The 16591-nt window shown below is 38.5% G+C and overlaps 1 protein-coding gene across 3 annotated transcripts in view; it reads right to left on the bottom strand.

Annotated features, from left to right (window-relative positions):
• The window catches only part of PRKCA (protein kinase C alpha), an 897250-nt gene that overhangs the window by 79909 nt on the left and 800750 nt on the right, over positions 1 to 16591 (bottom strand). For all 3 annotated transcript variants that reach the window (XM_053707823.1, XM_053707833.1, XM_053707842.1), the window contains one exon: positions 4106 to 4168. In XM_053707823.1, the coding sequence (XP_053563798.1) occupies positions 4106 to 4168 (63 nt within the window). The remainder of the gene's footprint in view (positions 1 to 4105; positions 4169 to 16591) is intronic.

Raw genomic sequence — 16591 nt, 5'->3', positions numbered from 1 at the left:
CATTCTGTACGCCACATACACAGTCAATAATGTAAACATAAGATGAATCACAATTAAAAAACCAAGGTAAAAATACTTAATACATGTGTTACAACACATTTCTCCACATCTATAAACACAATTTCTTTTAAGAAAATGTGTAGTAACATTTCAATTTGTGTTAAATGAAATAGCTCTGAAATTACAGTGTTTAATGCTCTTACTGGGAGCTAATTTATTCCTAAAACCTAAAAACAACTCTAGGTCTAGTACCAATAATATCCTTCAAAATAGAATCTTTTTGGAAGATATGCCAATGTTTGTTCAGAATATTTTTAATTCTAGCATTATTACTGTTATATAAAACATCAGAACCTGAATTACTGTTATACGTTTAAGCTAATTTTATGCCTGAGGAAGTGGCTGTATTCAGCTGAGAAACGCGTTGCATATGAATAAGTGTTTTAACACATTATCCACATCTCCTGCTATCAATAAGATGGGGTGTGCGCTCACCTTTTCGTTTGGAGAGAGCTGTTGCCGGAGTGTCAGCAAGCTGACAGCGGTGTCAACCTGCCTGCAAGCAACTTTGCTTTGGTGCCACCATCTTTGTGAGTTTTCAATTTTATTTACCTTGTCCATATCTTCACATACAAGATTACGCTAAGAGGCGCCCTTGTCTGTTTTTAAATTTGTACAATGATTCCTTTACCTGTATGGTTTTGAAGTAGAGCTGCCTTAGTGTCAATATCCAATTGCAGTCTTATGTGGTTAATTAAGTGGAGTCACTGTCACTTGTTTGCTTGGACTCATATATTATATTTTGTATTGTTTTTCAATTTCTATTTGAGATTATACCACATATTTCATTTATTTTATGAGGTTTGTGCGCCCCCTACAGATATAGCTGCATAGCTATATCCTTACACATATATATAGATAGATCATTTAAAATAAAATTAACATTTTTTTTCTAAGTGAAGAACAAAGGAATGTCAAGTATTTCTATAAAAAAATACCAACATATTAAAATTGATTAAAAATGATTGGAAAGGGCTGTTTATACTGTGTGTCTATATATGTGTGCGAGTATATATATATATATATATATATATATATATACACATACACACACAGTATATATAAATATGTGCTTACATATTTACACATATAAACACGTTTACATACACATTTATATATATATATATATATATATATATATATATATATATATACATACATATACACACATATACATACATATACACACACACAAATACACATACAGTTTTGATCCCTTCCCAGTAAAACACCTTGAGATATCCCGTAACCCTTTTAAAACATTTATCAATATAAATGCTATATTTTTATTGAAAACATGTCAAATACTTCATTTTAATATGTTTTAGATGTGTTTTGTGAAAACATTTCTTACCCACTTTACACTAGCGTTATTTAGGCATTTGCTCAAGTGCAACCCATAACTTTTAACTTTTTGCACCCAGCATACCTAGGTAGGCTCAGAAGCAGAAACAAACTTCTTGGAGATAGCTGCTGATTGGTGGATGTACATTTGGGCTTCTTGTCATTGGCTTACCAAATGATACCAAGAAAATGAAGCAAGTTTAATAACAGAAGTTAATTGGAAAGTTATTTAAAATTGCATCCTCTATTTGAATCAAGAAAGAAAAAAAAATGTGTTTCATGTTCCTTTATCTATGATCCAGTGATATTTAAATGCACTCTCTTCCAGCTAACGCAACAATGGTCCCTTGCTGGTTTCTTCCACACCGTAGTTTGACCCCAGTTTCCCTCCTTTATACAAACTTTTTTTTTAAGAATCCTGAATGTTAAATAATTAACCAATCAGGAATAAGATGGTAAGGCTATTAAGGTAGCTTTGTGCTGTACATCATTGTCAATGAATTTGCTGTAAAAGAGTTTACAAAAAGAGGTGTATTCATGCTCTGCTCTTCCATTGCAATAACATCTGAAGTCGCTCTCAGGGAATCCTATGGTGCAGAAGATGGGACCTCCCCTCATAATGAAGATAATGTATACTAGAATTCTTTCTATATGCCACTTTCATTAAGGCTGTGACACACTGCAAGCGAAGCGGCGCGAGGCGAAGCAGCTGCTTCGCTCCGCATCGGATCGTTTCTGAAGTTTAAATACTTCAACTCTGAGCGCTCAGCTACGCGACCTGACACGGCTGAGCGTGCAGATATGAAAAGGCTGGACACACTAAGCGTGCACAGCCGCATCATCATGCTGCACGCCGTTCTCAGTGTGTCACAGCCTTTATACGTTTTGATGCTCAGTTGGAAGTAAAATGCAACCTGCTATAATACCTAAAGACTCTTTGTATGTTTGTTTTTTCTGACCAGAATATTAATTCCATTATTTTTATGGTCTTAAGGGTTTACATTTAAAAAAAATAAAAAATAATAATTTAAAAATAAAGATGCAGAATTGTTGATAATTTGATGGAGAGAAAGAATGGGGTAACACCCAATAATGTAAAAAACACTGAATGATACTCCGAAAATACCAATCAATGTTTGTGTCCAACTCAAAGACAGCACGTAAAAAGGTGCTGGGTGCAAGACTAACTATGCGTTTAACCACTTTGTAGGGGAGTTAATCAATTGTAAAAAAGAGATTTGGTTAGCCTGTTAAGAGTCATTTCTTAAAAACATCTTGTGTCACATGAAGAATAGTATTTGATATAAATCAGTCAAATGGAGTTTATGACATGACGCATAATAGTCAGGATGCCTCACTGAAGGTGTTGGTTGTAATGATTCAGTGTGTTAAAGGACCAGTCAACGCTGTAGATTTGCATAATCAACACATGCAAGATAACAAGACAATGCAATAGAACTTAGTCTGAACTTCAAATGAGTAGTAGATTTTTTTTCTGACAATTTTAAAAGTTATGTTTTTTTCCACTCCCCCTATACCATGCGACAGCCATCAGCCAATCACAAATGCATACACGTACCATGTGACAGCAATCAGCCATTCACAAATGCATACACATTTATTTTTGCACATGCTCAGTAGGAGCTGGTGACTCAAAAAGTTAAAGTATAAAAAGACTGTGCACATTTTGTTAATGGAAGTAAATTAGAAAGTTGTTTAAAATTGCATGCTCTATCTGAATAATGAAAGTTTAATTTTGATTGAGTGTCCCTTTAAGACTAATGAAATTTGTCAATATCGCATAAAAAACTGCTTCATAAAAGAAGACAAAATAATTAAATATTGATATAAACAGAAGGTATAAAATTAATATTACAAAACAGTAAAAGGTTTTATTTACAACCTTTTTATTCCAAATTCTTTTGATAGTTTAGTGTACGTAACCTATATGGAGCTTAACTGTCACTGCAGAGCTCATCTCCGGCAAGCAACTAAAAGGCATAGAGACTCCTGACAGTGAAAAGTATACGCCAGCAGCAATACAGCCTTGAAAGACTGGAATCCTGGACCCCAGCTGTTCTCAGTTACAGCGTAGAAAATTTATCATTCCTAATTATGGTAGATTGCAGCTTAACAACCTGCTTTGCAGAGCTGTGAATGCGTAACCTTGAACATCAAAAAAGGTTATAAAATAACAATCATACAGAATGTACTATATTCGACATTCTTAAAGGGACATGGGAAGTTAAAATTAAACTTTTATCACTCAGAAGCATGCAATTTTAAAAAAAAATATATATATATAATTTACTTTTATTATTACTTTTTTTGGTATCCATTGCTAAAAGCTAGCTTTCCTTAAGAACATACTGAGATAGGCTCAAAAGTGTGCACATGACAAGAGCACTATAAGGCAGCAGTCTTTGGAACAATGGTATACTTGTTGCAAACACTGCTGACATATAGCTTTTATGACACGTGCACAGTTCTGAGCCTATTTGGGGATTCTGTCAAAAAGCACAAACTTTTAACTAAGGGCACTAAGTGAAAGACTTTTGACAACAGACATAAATGTAAAACCATTTGCTCCATTTGTTAACTCCACTACCGTGTACAATTAACCTTTACCATGATAATGTGGGCTCCTTTCTGCCATTACTGTAAAGTTATATGACAGAGTAGGAGGTACATATGAACTGACCTGTATACAATTCCTTTCTTGTGAAGGAAGAACAGCCCAACCGATATCTCTGCTGCATAGAACCTGCAATGCAAACACAAGCCCGGTCATGTTTTTAGTATATGAAATGGCAACCGTTAAACATTTTCTGTACAGATCAATATCATGCAAGGGAACAACACAAATATGCTCTCACTTGTCCAATGACAAACTGGCAACATGGCTTCTCAAATGTAAAGGAAATAATTATCCACAATAAATTACTCTATAGCTAATCAATGATCTTAACACAATTTCCCACGATCGTTGCAAATACATTAGAGAAGGGACTTTCTGCTGTATCCATTCCTTACTATTAGACTTCCACTGGACTTAAAGAGGCATAAAACACAACATTTTAATTTGTGATTCAGACAGAGCATACCCTTAAAAAAAAGTTTCCAATTTACTTCTATTATCAAATTTGCTTTTTTTTCCCCCCATGGTATTCTTTGTTGAAGAGCAACCTATGGAGGTAGCATGCACGTCTGGAGCAATACATGGCAGGAAATAGTGCAAAACTGCTGTCATGTAGTGTGCATGCTCCTGAAATTACCGCTCTGCTTTTCAACAAAGGATACAAAAAGAAAAATGTAAATTTAATAATAGAAGTCAATTGGGAACTTTGTTCCATCTGAATCATGAATGAAAAATGTTGGGCTTTATGTCCCTTTAAAAGGGACATTGAAGTCATAATAAAACTTTTATGATTCACAAAGCATGAAATTAAAAAAAAAAAAAATTAATATAAATTTCAATTTACTAAGGATAATGTTCTTAAACTTAGCTCTTTTCTATGAGCGGATGCCAAAGGTCATCTATGGAGTGAGCACTATATGGCAGAAGTGTGAATAACAATTTTTGTAGCAATGTTATACATAATGCACTCAAAAACATGAACCCTGAGCCTACCTGAGTATGTAAATTTGATAACAGAAGTTAACTTTTTTTTTTTATTGTATGCTCTTAGTCATGGTAATTTAATTTCATGTCCCTTAAAACCAAGCAAACAAAAAGGCTGGGAATCTACTGGAAGCCTCTATCATGTATGGTCACCAGCCAATGACCAGTAAGGAACTCAACCATATCCCTGCTCAGTCAAAATAACGGATCCATCTGTGCTTAGGTAGGAGGGGCTTTGTAGGTAAGAACAGATTTGGTTTTAGCATTTTTGGACAAAAGAACACAAACTGTGCTAGGCACAAACATACCCAAATACGCAATTTAGTAGAAGGCTATTCTGATTGTGGAAAATTCCTTCTGTCTTTACACCTTTGGGGAGTGCTTATTTAAAGGGAAACAAAACCCAATGTTTTTTCTTTCATGGTTCAGATAGAGCATACAATTGTAAACCACTTTCCAATTTAGTTCTATTATCAATTTCATTCTCTGGGTATCTTTTGTTGAAAAGCAGGGGGTGTAAGCTCAGGAGCATGCCCGTGACTATAAGGCAGCAGATTTGCAAGAATGTTATTCATATGCAAGAGCACTAGAGGGCAGCACTATTTCCTGCAGCTACCTAGGTATCTCTTCAACACTGAATATCATGGGAACAACGCAAAATTCGATAATAGAAGTAAATTGAAACCTTTTCTGTCTGAATCCCAAAATAACTTTTTGGGTTTCATATCCCTTTAAAAGGGACAGTAAAAACCTTGTTATTACATTTTCTGCAGCCATCGAACAGAACAACATATCAGCAGAGTTTGAACTATATTAGAACAGATTAACACTTTGTTTGCTGCAAATGTTTTTCAATGGTCAAACTCAAACTGCAACATTTCTTATTTGTAGGAGCCACTCCGGATTTCAGCCTGGAATGGACAGGGCTTGCCACTGTCATTATATTCACAAACTCTCTATTATTTGACTTCAGCAGCAAAGATAAAATACCAAACTGCACATTAGGGAGAGATGTGAGGCAAGGTTAAGCTTGTGAATCCACAAACATTACAGGAAAAGGGATAATAATAATAATAATAAAGGTATATTGCAAAGTTATTTTACTATGCATAATTAAGCATTGTAATTACTATCTCAAAGTGCTTACTGTCCCTTCACATCACTCTGCATTTTCATTAGTCTGAAAAAAGTCAGACCGCTGGTAATAACATTTGGCAGATACTGTGCAAGCAGACTGATCTAATAGGGCGACTGTGACTGACTCATGGTTTTTCTAAACAACGCACTGCGAGCTTACACGTAAGAGATTATGCAGAGTTTCATTTACTCCTTAACACATCATTAAAGCTATTACATTAACTGGTTTAGGAGAAGAATTAACATACATTATCATATTAACACAAACGTGGTACAAAAGTATCAAAAAAATGATGCACGTTGTGTATGAGCTGATACAACACTGAATAATGAGCAAGCCATGGTTGTCACACTCCTATATGTACGATAGGCAAGCCATTTCAATAAGACGGGTGTCAAAACATCTTATTGTGCTAATATGATACAAGAGCAAATTTATTAAATGTTGGTAAAGATATTAGAAAAACTTGTAGCAAAATTCATGATGCACCCATCTTAAAGGGATAGTCAAGACCAAAAAAATATTTCATGATTCAAATTAGGGCATGTCATTTTAAACAACTTTCCAATTTATGTTTATCACCAATGTTGCTTTGTTCTCTTGGTATTCTTAGTTGAAAGCTAAACCTAGGTGGTTCATATGCTAATTTCTTAGACCTTGAAGGCCGCCTCTAATCTAAATGCATTTGACAGCTTTTCTCCCCTAGAGGGCATTAGTTCATGTGCTTCACATAGATAATATTGAGCTCATGCACTTGAATTTACGGAGGAGTGAGCACTGATTGGCTAAAATGCAAGTCTGTCAAATGAACTGAAATAAGGGGACAGTCTGCAGAGGCTTAGATACAAGGTAATTACAGAGGTAAAACGTGTATTATTATACCTGTGTTTGTTATATAAAACTGGGGAATGGGGAATAAAGGGATTATCAATCTTTTTAAACAACAACAAAAAATCTGGTGTTGACTGTCCCTTTAAGCATATGATATTTTATCAAATTTAGTTAGCTATATACAAAAAGAGAGAAGCACTCAACCTGGGAACGAACAACAGCCTAATAGCTAGTTCTATGGTAAGTGATCACCCTAGGGGCAGCCTCTCTATTTTTGCTCAACATGTGCCTTTCACAGGGAAGAACTTCAGTATGATCCTTACTAAAGAGTAGAGTCTACTCCTGAAATACCAGACAAAACCCCAGGCGCACGTCTCAGTCTAGTGTGGACCTCATCAGCGAGGTGCAGCCATATATCCCTCCAGGCACACTGAGCAATGGGTCCACGTGTGGTTTCCCGCATCACCCTTAGGGAGTCTTCCTTCAGGCATAGTGTGGACCTCATCAGTGGGGTGCAGCCATATATCCCTCCAGGCACACTGAGCAATGCGTCCACGTGTGGTTTCCCGTATCACCCTTAGGGAGACTTCCTTCAGGCCTAGAGTGGGCCTCATCATTGAACAAGCAACTGAGCTATTGTTCGGTCCTGGTAGAGCGCTTCTCTTTCACTATGCATTTGTATTATGACCCTGGGGAAGTCTCCCTAACAGTGATGGGGACACCAGACGTGGACTCCTTGCCCAATGTGCACCTCACTGAATAGGCCCAAAGAAGGTCAAAACGATCGTCTGGGGTTGTCATTTTCCTTGTTCAGAGGAGAACTTCTGGGTATTTTAGCGCTGGACTGACCTTACTAAGCGGGATCAGACTGATATACTTTAGGAAAGTTCTCCTCTGTGAAAAGCACAATTGGGCTAAAAGAGGCTGCTCCTGGGCAGTAACTGGCGATAGAACAAGCTACTGAGCTGTTGTTGGTTCCTGGTAGAGCGCTTCGCTTTCTGTATGCATTAGTTAGCTATATTTTAAGGAAAAAAAATTAGGCTGACCTTCGACCCTGTACCTCTCAAACTAAAAAAGGAAAAAACAAATATAGAAAAAGGCCAGGTTTGGACCTGAAATTATGCACAGTATTAAAGGGACATGAAACTCAACATTTTTCTTTCATGATTCAGACAGAGCATACAAAATGTAAAAATGTTTTTATTGTACTTTTAATATCTAACTTACTTTTTTCTCATGGTATTATTTGTTGAAGACATGTCTAGCAAAGTAGTGTACACATTTGAGGAGCAGTATATTACAGGAAACACTGCTGCCACCTACTGTTCTTATAAATGTACAACAGTAATAAAACGGCTTCCATATATTGCTTCAGTCACATCTCTTACACATTCCTGTCTGCTTTTCAACAAAGGATACCAAGAGAATGAAGTAAATTTGACAATAGACGTTGCTTCTGATATAATTACAAAACAAATTAAATGAATTGGCAGCATCTACCGGATTTAAGGATAAACAGGGAGCTGAGTTACTGAACAACTCACTAGGCTGATGTAGGCAGTTAATAAACTGGCATATATGTAGTAAATTAACCCTAAATCTACCTAATTTACCCCAGCTGAAACTGTGAGAGTAAAGTGTTAAATGGACATTATACTCGTAGTGTATATCGGCAATCAAGCATTGCATCAAACAAGAAATGTATTAAGATAATTTAACAATGTCATTTTGTTAGCAGCATTCAAAGTTTTGCAAATTATTAGTAGCTTAGGTATATACTTCTTAAAAATTTTCCTTGCCTTTTTTTACTCTATTACTATGGACAGATACAAATCAACTAGTGATCTGATCTAAGCAATCTCTGTACTTGGGTATGCTGTAAGCATGTCTGAAAGGGGGTGGAAGTAAAATATTATTCATTATTTTACAGGCAAAATATTTAATTATACATTTTATTGAGGGATTAAATGTTAAACTGTGTTAAGTACGAGATATGGAGATTATAGCATAAATGTAAAGGACGTTGTTAATTATGGAGTATGAAATCCTTGTGTGCCACTATGTATAAAATGTGCTGCAGTTATTTGTCTGGGATTTAACCAATGTACAGCTATTTAGTGCTAATTACATTTAATAATTTGCATTTAACGATCCCCATCTTTCTTTAGCACTTTGGGATGGACTATACATTTGTTTAATTTATATTTCATATATATATATATATTTTTTATAATTAGGCTTTTTACCTCCAACCCTATATATGTGTAACAACATCCCTAAACAGTCATTACTAAAATATTTTATACCTTTTGGAGATTCTCAAATTAGTAGTAACCTGCAATGTTTTTAATAAGAGCTCTTCACATTCGCATGTGCTGGATGTGGGGATTTCCCCCAACATGGTAGATAAGTGACAATGATACTAGGATATCCTGTTCAAAAAAAGGACCAATGGGATTTCAAGTAGCTAAGGCTGTTGAATAAGATAAATCCAAAAATGTTGTACCTATAGTGATGGGGTGAGAGGTCTTATTGTAAACCTTGTGATAGGACTTCGCAGTAGAGAGAAAACATAGGGGGGAAAAAATGGAAAGTTTTGCAAAAACATGATTTTCTGATGTATTGGCATAAATTAAAAAACACACTTGTAAAAATACATGTAACATTAATTGGTATGCAAAATTAATTTCACAGAGGAAGCATGCTCTAAAAAAAGTGGTGTTTAACTCCACTCCCCCAGGCACACCAACAGGCCAGGTTTTCATGATATCTGAACTAGAACGAAGGTGAAATAATCAGCTGATCAGTAACCATGGTTACTAACCTGATCTCACATATCAGCTGATTATTTCATCTGTACTCTAGTTCAGAGATCATAAAAATCTGTCCTGTTAGTGTGAGTTGAAGATGCTAAAGTTGTTGCTTGCTCATTCACAAATGAGCATGTCATAACGTGGCCGGCGAAAGGGTGCCACAATCAAAGTCAGCACCAGAACATTCGCCTTATGTTAGCTATATCAGTGTGAGTGTGGCAACAAATAACCCAAATACTCCCTTAAAGTAACATAAAAGTGCAAGAAAACATAATTTATGTAAGAACTTACCTGATAAATTCATTTCTTTCATATTAGCAAGAGTCCATGAGCTAGTGACGTATGGGATATACATTCCTACCAGGAGGGGCAAAGTTTCCCAAACCTCAAAATGCCTATAAATACACCCCTCACCACACCCACAATTCAGTTTAACGAATAGCCAAGAAGTGGGGTGATAAGAAAGGAGCGAAAGCATCAAAAATAAGGAATTGGAATAATTGTGCTTTATACAAAAAAATCATAACCACCTCAAAAATGGTGGGCCTCATGGACTCTTGCTAATATGAAAGAAATGAATTTATCAGGTAAGTTCTTACATAAATTATGTTTTCTTTCATGTAATTAGCAAGAGTCCATGAGCTAGTGACGTATGGGATAATAAATACCCAAGATGTGGAACTTCCACGCAAGAGTCACTAGAGAGGGAGGGATAAAAACAAAATTTATGCTTACCTGATAAATTCATTTCTCCTGTAGTGTGGTCAGTCCACGGGTCATCATTACTTCTGGGATATTATCTCCTCCCCTACAGGAAGTGCAAGAGGATTCACCCAGCAGAGCTGCTATATAGCTCCTCCCCTCTACGTCACCTCCAGTCATTCGACCAAAGGACCAACGAGAAAGGAGAAGCCCAAGGGTGTAGTGGTGACTGGAGTATAATCCAAAAAATTTTTAAGCCTGCCATAAAAAACAGGGCGGGCCGTGGACTGACCACACTACAGGAGAAATGAATTTATCAGGTAAGCATAAATTTTGTTTTCTCCTGTTAAGTGTGGTCAGTCCACGGGTCATCATTACTTCTGGGATACCAATACCAAAGCAAAAGTACACGGATGACGGGAGGGACAGGCAGGCTCTTTATACGGAGGGAACCACTGCCTGAAGAACCTTTCTCCCAAAAACAGCCTCCGAAGAAGCAAAAGTGTCAAATTTGTAAAATTTGGAAAAAGTATGAAGAGAAGACCAAGTTGCAGCCTTGCAAATCTGTTCAACAGAAGCCTCATTCTTAAAGGCCCAAGTGGAAGCCACAGCTCTAGTAGAATGAGCTGTAATTCTTTCAGGAGGCTGCTGTCCAGCAGTCTCATAGGCTAATTGTATTATGCTACGAAGCCAAAAAGAGAGAGAGGTAGCCAAAGCTTTTTGACCTCTCCTCTGACCAGAATAAACGACAAACAGAGAAGACGTTTGACGAAAATCCTTAGTTGCCTGTAGATAAAATTTCAGGGCACGGACTACTTCTAGATTGTGTAGCAGACGTTCCTTCTTCGAGGAAGGATTAGGACACAAAGATGGAACAACAATCTCTTGATTGATATTCCTGTTAGTGACCACCTTAGGTAGGAACCCAGGTTTAGTACGCAGAACTACCTTGTCTGAATGAAAAATCAGATAAGGAGAATCACAATGTAAGGCAGATAACTCAGAAACTCTTCGAGCCGAGGAAATAGCCATTAAAAACAGAACTTTCCAAGATAACAACTTGATATCAATGGAATGAAGGGGTTCAAACGGAACACCCTGTAAAACATTAAGAACTAAGTTCAAACTCCATGGCGGAGCAACAGTTTTAAACACAGGCTTGATCCTAGCTAAAGCCTGACAAAAAGCTTGAACGTCCGGAACTTCTGACAGACGTTTGTGTAAAAGAATAGACAGAGCTGAAATCTGTCCCTTTAAAGAACTAGCAGATAACCCCTTTTCTAAACCTTCTTGTAGAAAAGACAATATCCTTGGAATCCTAACCTTACTCCATGAGTAACTCTTGGATTCGCACCAATATAAGTATTTACGCCATATTTTATGGTAAATCCTTCTGGTAACAGGCTTCCTAGCCTGTATTAAGGTATCAATAACTGGCTCAGAAAAACCACGTTTTGATAAAATCAAGCGTTCAATTTCCAAGCAGTCAGCTTCAGAGAAGTTAGATTTTGATGTTTGAATGGACCCTGGATCAGAAGGTCCTGTTTCAGAGGTAGAGACCAAGGCGGACAGGATGACATGTCCACTAGATCTGCATACCAAGTCCTGCGTGGCCATGCAGGTGCTATTAGAATCACTGATGCTCTCTCCTGTTTGATTCTGGCAATCAATCGAGGAAGCATCGGGAAGGGTGGAAACACATAAGCCATCCCGAAGGTCCAAGGTGCTGTCAAAGCATCTATCAGAACCGCTCCCGGATCCCTGGATCTGGACCCGTAGCGAGGAAGCTTGGCGTTCTGACGAGACGCCATGAGATCTATCTCTGGTTTGCCCCAACGTCGAAGTATCTGGGCAAAGACCTCCGGATGAAGTTCCCACTCCCCCGGATGAAAAGTCTGACGACTTAAGAAATCCGCCTCCCAGTTCTCCACTCCCGGGATGTGGATTGCAGACAGGTGGCAAGAGTGAGACTCTGCCCAGCGAATTATCTTTGATACTTCCATCATTGCTAGGGAGCTTCTTGTCCCTCCCTGATGGTTGATGTAAGCTACAGTCGTGATGTTGTCCGACTGAAACCTGATGAACCCCCGAGTTGTTAACTGGGGCCAAGCCAGAAGGGCATTGAGAACTGCTCTCAATTCCAGAATGTTTATTGGAAGGAGACTCTCCTCCTGATTCCAAAGTCCCTGAGCCTTCAGAGAATTCCAGACAGCACCCCAACCTAGAAGGCTGGCGTCTGTTGTTACAATTGTCCAGTCTGGCCTGCTGAATGGCATTCCCCTGGACAGGTGTGGCCGATAAAGCCACCATAGAAGAGAATTTCTGGTCTCTTGATTCAGATTCAGAGTGGGGGACAAATCTGAGTAATCCCCATTCCACTGACTTAGCATGCACAATTGCAGCAGTCTGAGATGTAGGCGTGCAAAAGGTACTATGTCCATTGCCGCTACCATTAAGCCGATCACCTCCATGCATTGAGCTACTGACGGGTGTTGAATGGAATGAAGGACCCGGCATGCATTTTGAAGCTTTGTTAACCTGTCTTCTGTCAGGTAAATCTTCATTTCTACAGAATCTATCAGAGTCCCCAAGAAGGGAACTCTTGTGAGTGGAAAGAGAGAACTCTTATTTTCGTTCACCTTCCATCCATGCGACCTTAGAAATGCCAGTACTAACTCTGTATGAGACTTGGCAGTTTGAAAGCTTGAAGCTTGTATCAGAATGTCGTCTAGGTACGGAGCTACCGAAATTCCTCGCGGTCTTAGTACCGCCAGAAGAGTACCCAGAACCTTTGTGAAGATTCTTGGAGCTGTAGCCAATCCGAATGGAAGAGCTACAAACTGGTAATGCCTGTCTAGAAAGGCAAACCTTAGATACCGGTAATGATTTCTGTGAATCGGTATGTGAAGGTAAGCATCCTTTAAATCCACTGTGGTCATGTACTGACCCTCTTGGATCATGGGCAAAATTGTTCGAATCGTTTCCATCTTGAACGATGGAACTCTTAGGAATTTGTTTAGGATCTTTAAATCCAAGATTGGCCTGAAAGTTCCCTCTTTTTTGGGAACTACAAACAGATTTGAGTAAAACCCTTGTCCTTGTTCCGACCGCGGAACTGGATGGATCACTCCCATTAATAAAAGATCTTGTACGCAGCGTAGGAACGCTTCTTTCTTTATTTGGTTTGTTGACAACCTTGACAGATGAAATCTCCCTCTTGGGGGAGAGGATTTGAAGTCCAGGAGGTATCCCTGAGATATGATCTCTAACGCCCAGGGATCCTGAACATCTCTTGCCCAAGCCTGGGCGAAGAGAGAAAGTCTGCCCCCTACTAGATCCGGTCCCGGATCGGGGGCCCTCGATTCATGCTGTCTTAGGGGCAGCAGCAGGTTTCCTGGCCTGCTTGCCCTTGTTCCAGGACTGGTTAGGCTTCCAGCCTTGTCTGTAGCGAGCAACAGCTCCTTCCTGTTTTGGTGCAGAGGAAGTTGATGCTGTTCCTGTTTTAAAATTACGAAAGGAACGAAAATTAGACTGTCTAGCCCTAGGTTTGGCTTTGTCCTGAGGCAGGGCATGGCCTTTACCTCCTGTAATGTCAGCGATAATCTCCTTCAAACCGGGCCCGAATAAGGTCTGCCCTTTGAAAGGTATATTAAGCAATTTAGATTTAGAAGTAACATCAGCTGACCAGGATTTTAGCCACAGCGCTCTGCGTGCCTGAATGGCAAATCCGGAATTCTTAGCCGTAAGTTTAGTTAAATGTACTACGGCATCTGAAATAAATGAGTTAGCTAACTTAAGGGTTCTAAGTTTGAGTGTAATCTCATCTAGTGTAGATGATTCAAGTGTCTCTTCCAGAGACTCAAACCAAAATGCTGCTGCAGCCGTGACAGGCGCAATACATGCAAGAGGTTGCAATATAAAACCTTGTTGAACAAACATTTTCTTAAGGTAACCCTCTAACTTTTTATCCATTGGATCTGAAAAGGCACAGCTATCCTCCACCGGGATAGTGGTACGCTTAGCTAAAGTAGAAACTGCTCCCTCCACCTTAGGGACCGTTTGCCATAAGTCCCGTGTGGTGGCGTCTATTGGAAACATTTTTCTAAATATCGGAGGAGGTGAGAACGGCACACCGGGCCTATCCCACTCCTTAGTAACAATTTCAGTAAGTCTCTTAGGTATAGGAAAAACATCAGTACTCACCGGTACCGCAAAATATTTATCCAACCTACACATTTTCTCTGGTATTGCAACTGTGTTACAATCATTCAGAGCCGCTAACACCTCCCCTAGTAATACACGGAGGTTTTCCAGCTTAAATTTAAAATTTGAAATATCTGAATCCAATCTGTTTGGATCAGAACCGTCACCCACAGAATGAAGTTCTCCGTCCTCATGTTCTGCCGCCTGTGACGCAGTGTCTGACATGGCCCTAATATTATCAGCGCACTCTGTTCTCACCCCAGAGTGATCACGCTTGCCTCTAAGTTCTGGTAATTTAGCCAAAACTTCAGTCATAACAGTAGCCATATCCTGTAATGTGATTTGAAATGGCCGCCCAGATGTACTCAGCGCTACAATATCACGCACCTCCCGAGCGGGAGATGCAGGTACTGACACGTGAGGCGAGTTAGTCGGAATAACTCTCCCCTCGTTGTCTGGTGAAATATGTTCAATTTGTACAGATTGACTTTTATTTAAAGTAGCATCAATACAGTTAGTACATAAATTTCTATTGGGCTCCACTTTGGCATTAGCACATATAGTACATGTATCTTCCTCTGAATCAGACATGTTTAACACACTAGCAATTAACTAGCAACTTGGAAATGCTTTTTCAAGTAATTTACAATAATATGAAAACGAACTGTGCCTATAAGAAGCACAGAAAAAATTATGACAGTTGGAAATAATTAAGTTATAGCATCAAAACTTTGTAAGAAATATACAATTTTAGCAAAGGATTGTTCCCATTAGCAAAGGCTAACTAACCCTGGCAGCAGAAAAAATACACAAATAAACGTTTTTTTATCACAGTCAACTACACTCTTCACAGCTCTGCTGTGATGATTACCTCCCTCAAAAAAGGCTTTGAAGATCCCTGAGTTCTGTAGAGATGAACCGGATCATGCAGGAAGAAAATGAACCTCTGACTGAGTTTTTTGATGCGTAGTAAAAGCGCCAAAAATGGCCCCTCCCCCTCACACATAACAGTGAGAGAGATCAGTGAACTGCTTTAAATTAAACAAAACTATTGCCAAGTGGAAAAAATAGTGCCCAAAATATTTTTTCACCCAGTACCTCAGAGAAATAAACGTTTTTACATGCCAGCAAAAAAACGTTTAACCTCAATAAATTAATTGTTATTAAAAACCTATTGCAAGTCCCTGCAAAATAGGTTAAGTCTATGCATACAGTATAAATCCAGTGAAGTACCATTCCCCAGAATACTGAAGTGTAAAATATACATACTTGACAGCCTGATACCAGCTACATCTACTGCATTTAAGGCTGAGTTTACATTATAATGGTATGGCAGGATTTTCTCATCAATTCCATGTCAGAAAATAACAAACTGCTACATACCTCTTTGCAGATTAATCTGCCCGCTGTCCCCTGATCTGAAGTTTACCTCTCCTCAGATGGCCGAGAAACAGCAATATGATCTTAACTACTCCAGCTAAAATCATAGAAAAAACTCAGGTAGATTCTTCTTCAAATTCTACCAGAGAATGAATAACACACTCCGGTGCTATTATAAAATAACAAACTTTTGATTGAAGGTAATAAACTAATTAAATCACCACAGTCCTCTCACACATCCTATCTATTCGTTGGGTGCAAGAGAATGACTGGAGGTGACGTAGAGGGGAGGAGCTATATAGCAGCTCTGCTGGGTGAATCCTCTTGCACTTCCTGTAGGGGAGGAGATAATATCCCAGAAGTAATGATGACCCGTGGACTGACCACACTTAACAGGAGAAATAAAGACAGCCAATTTCGCTGAAAAAATAATCCACAACCCAAATCAAATTTTTTTAAATAATAAGCAGAAGAATCAAACTGAAACAGCTGCCTGAA

Source organism: Bombina bombina, chromosome 1 (assembly GCF_027579735.1).
Source record: "Bombina bombina isolate aBomBom1 chromosome 1, aBomBom1.pri, whole genome shotgun sequence".
NCBI classification, from domain to species: Eukaryota; Metazoa; Chordata; class Amphibia; order Anura; family Bombinatoridae; genus Bombina; species Bombina bombina.
The sequence above is the reverse complement of the archived record's forward strand: the minus strand, read 5'-3'. Positions and strand labels throughout refer to the sequence as shown.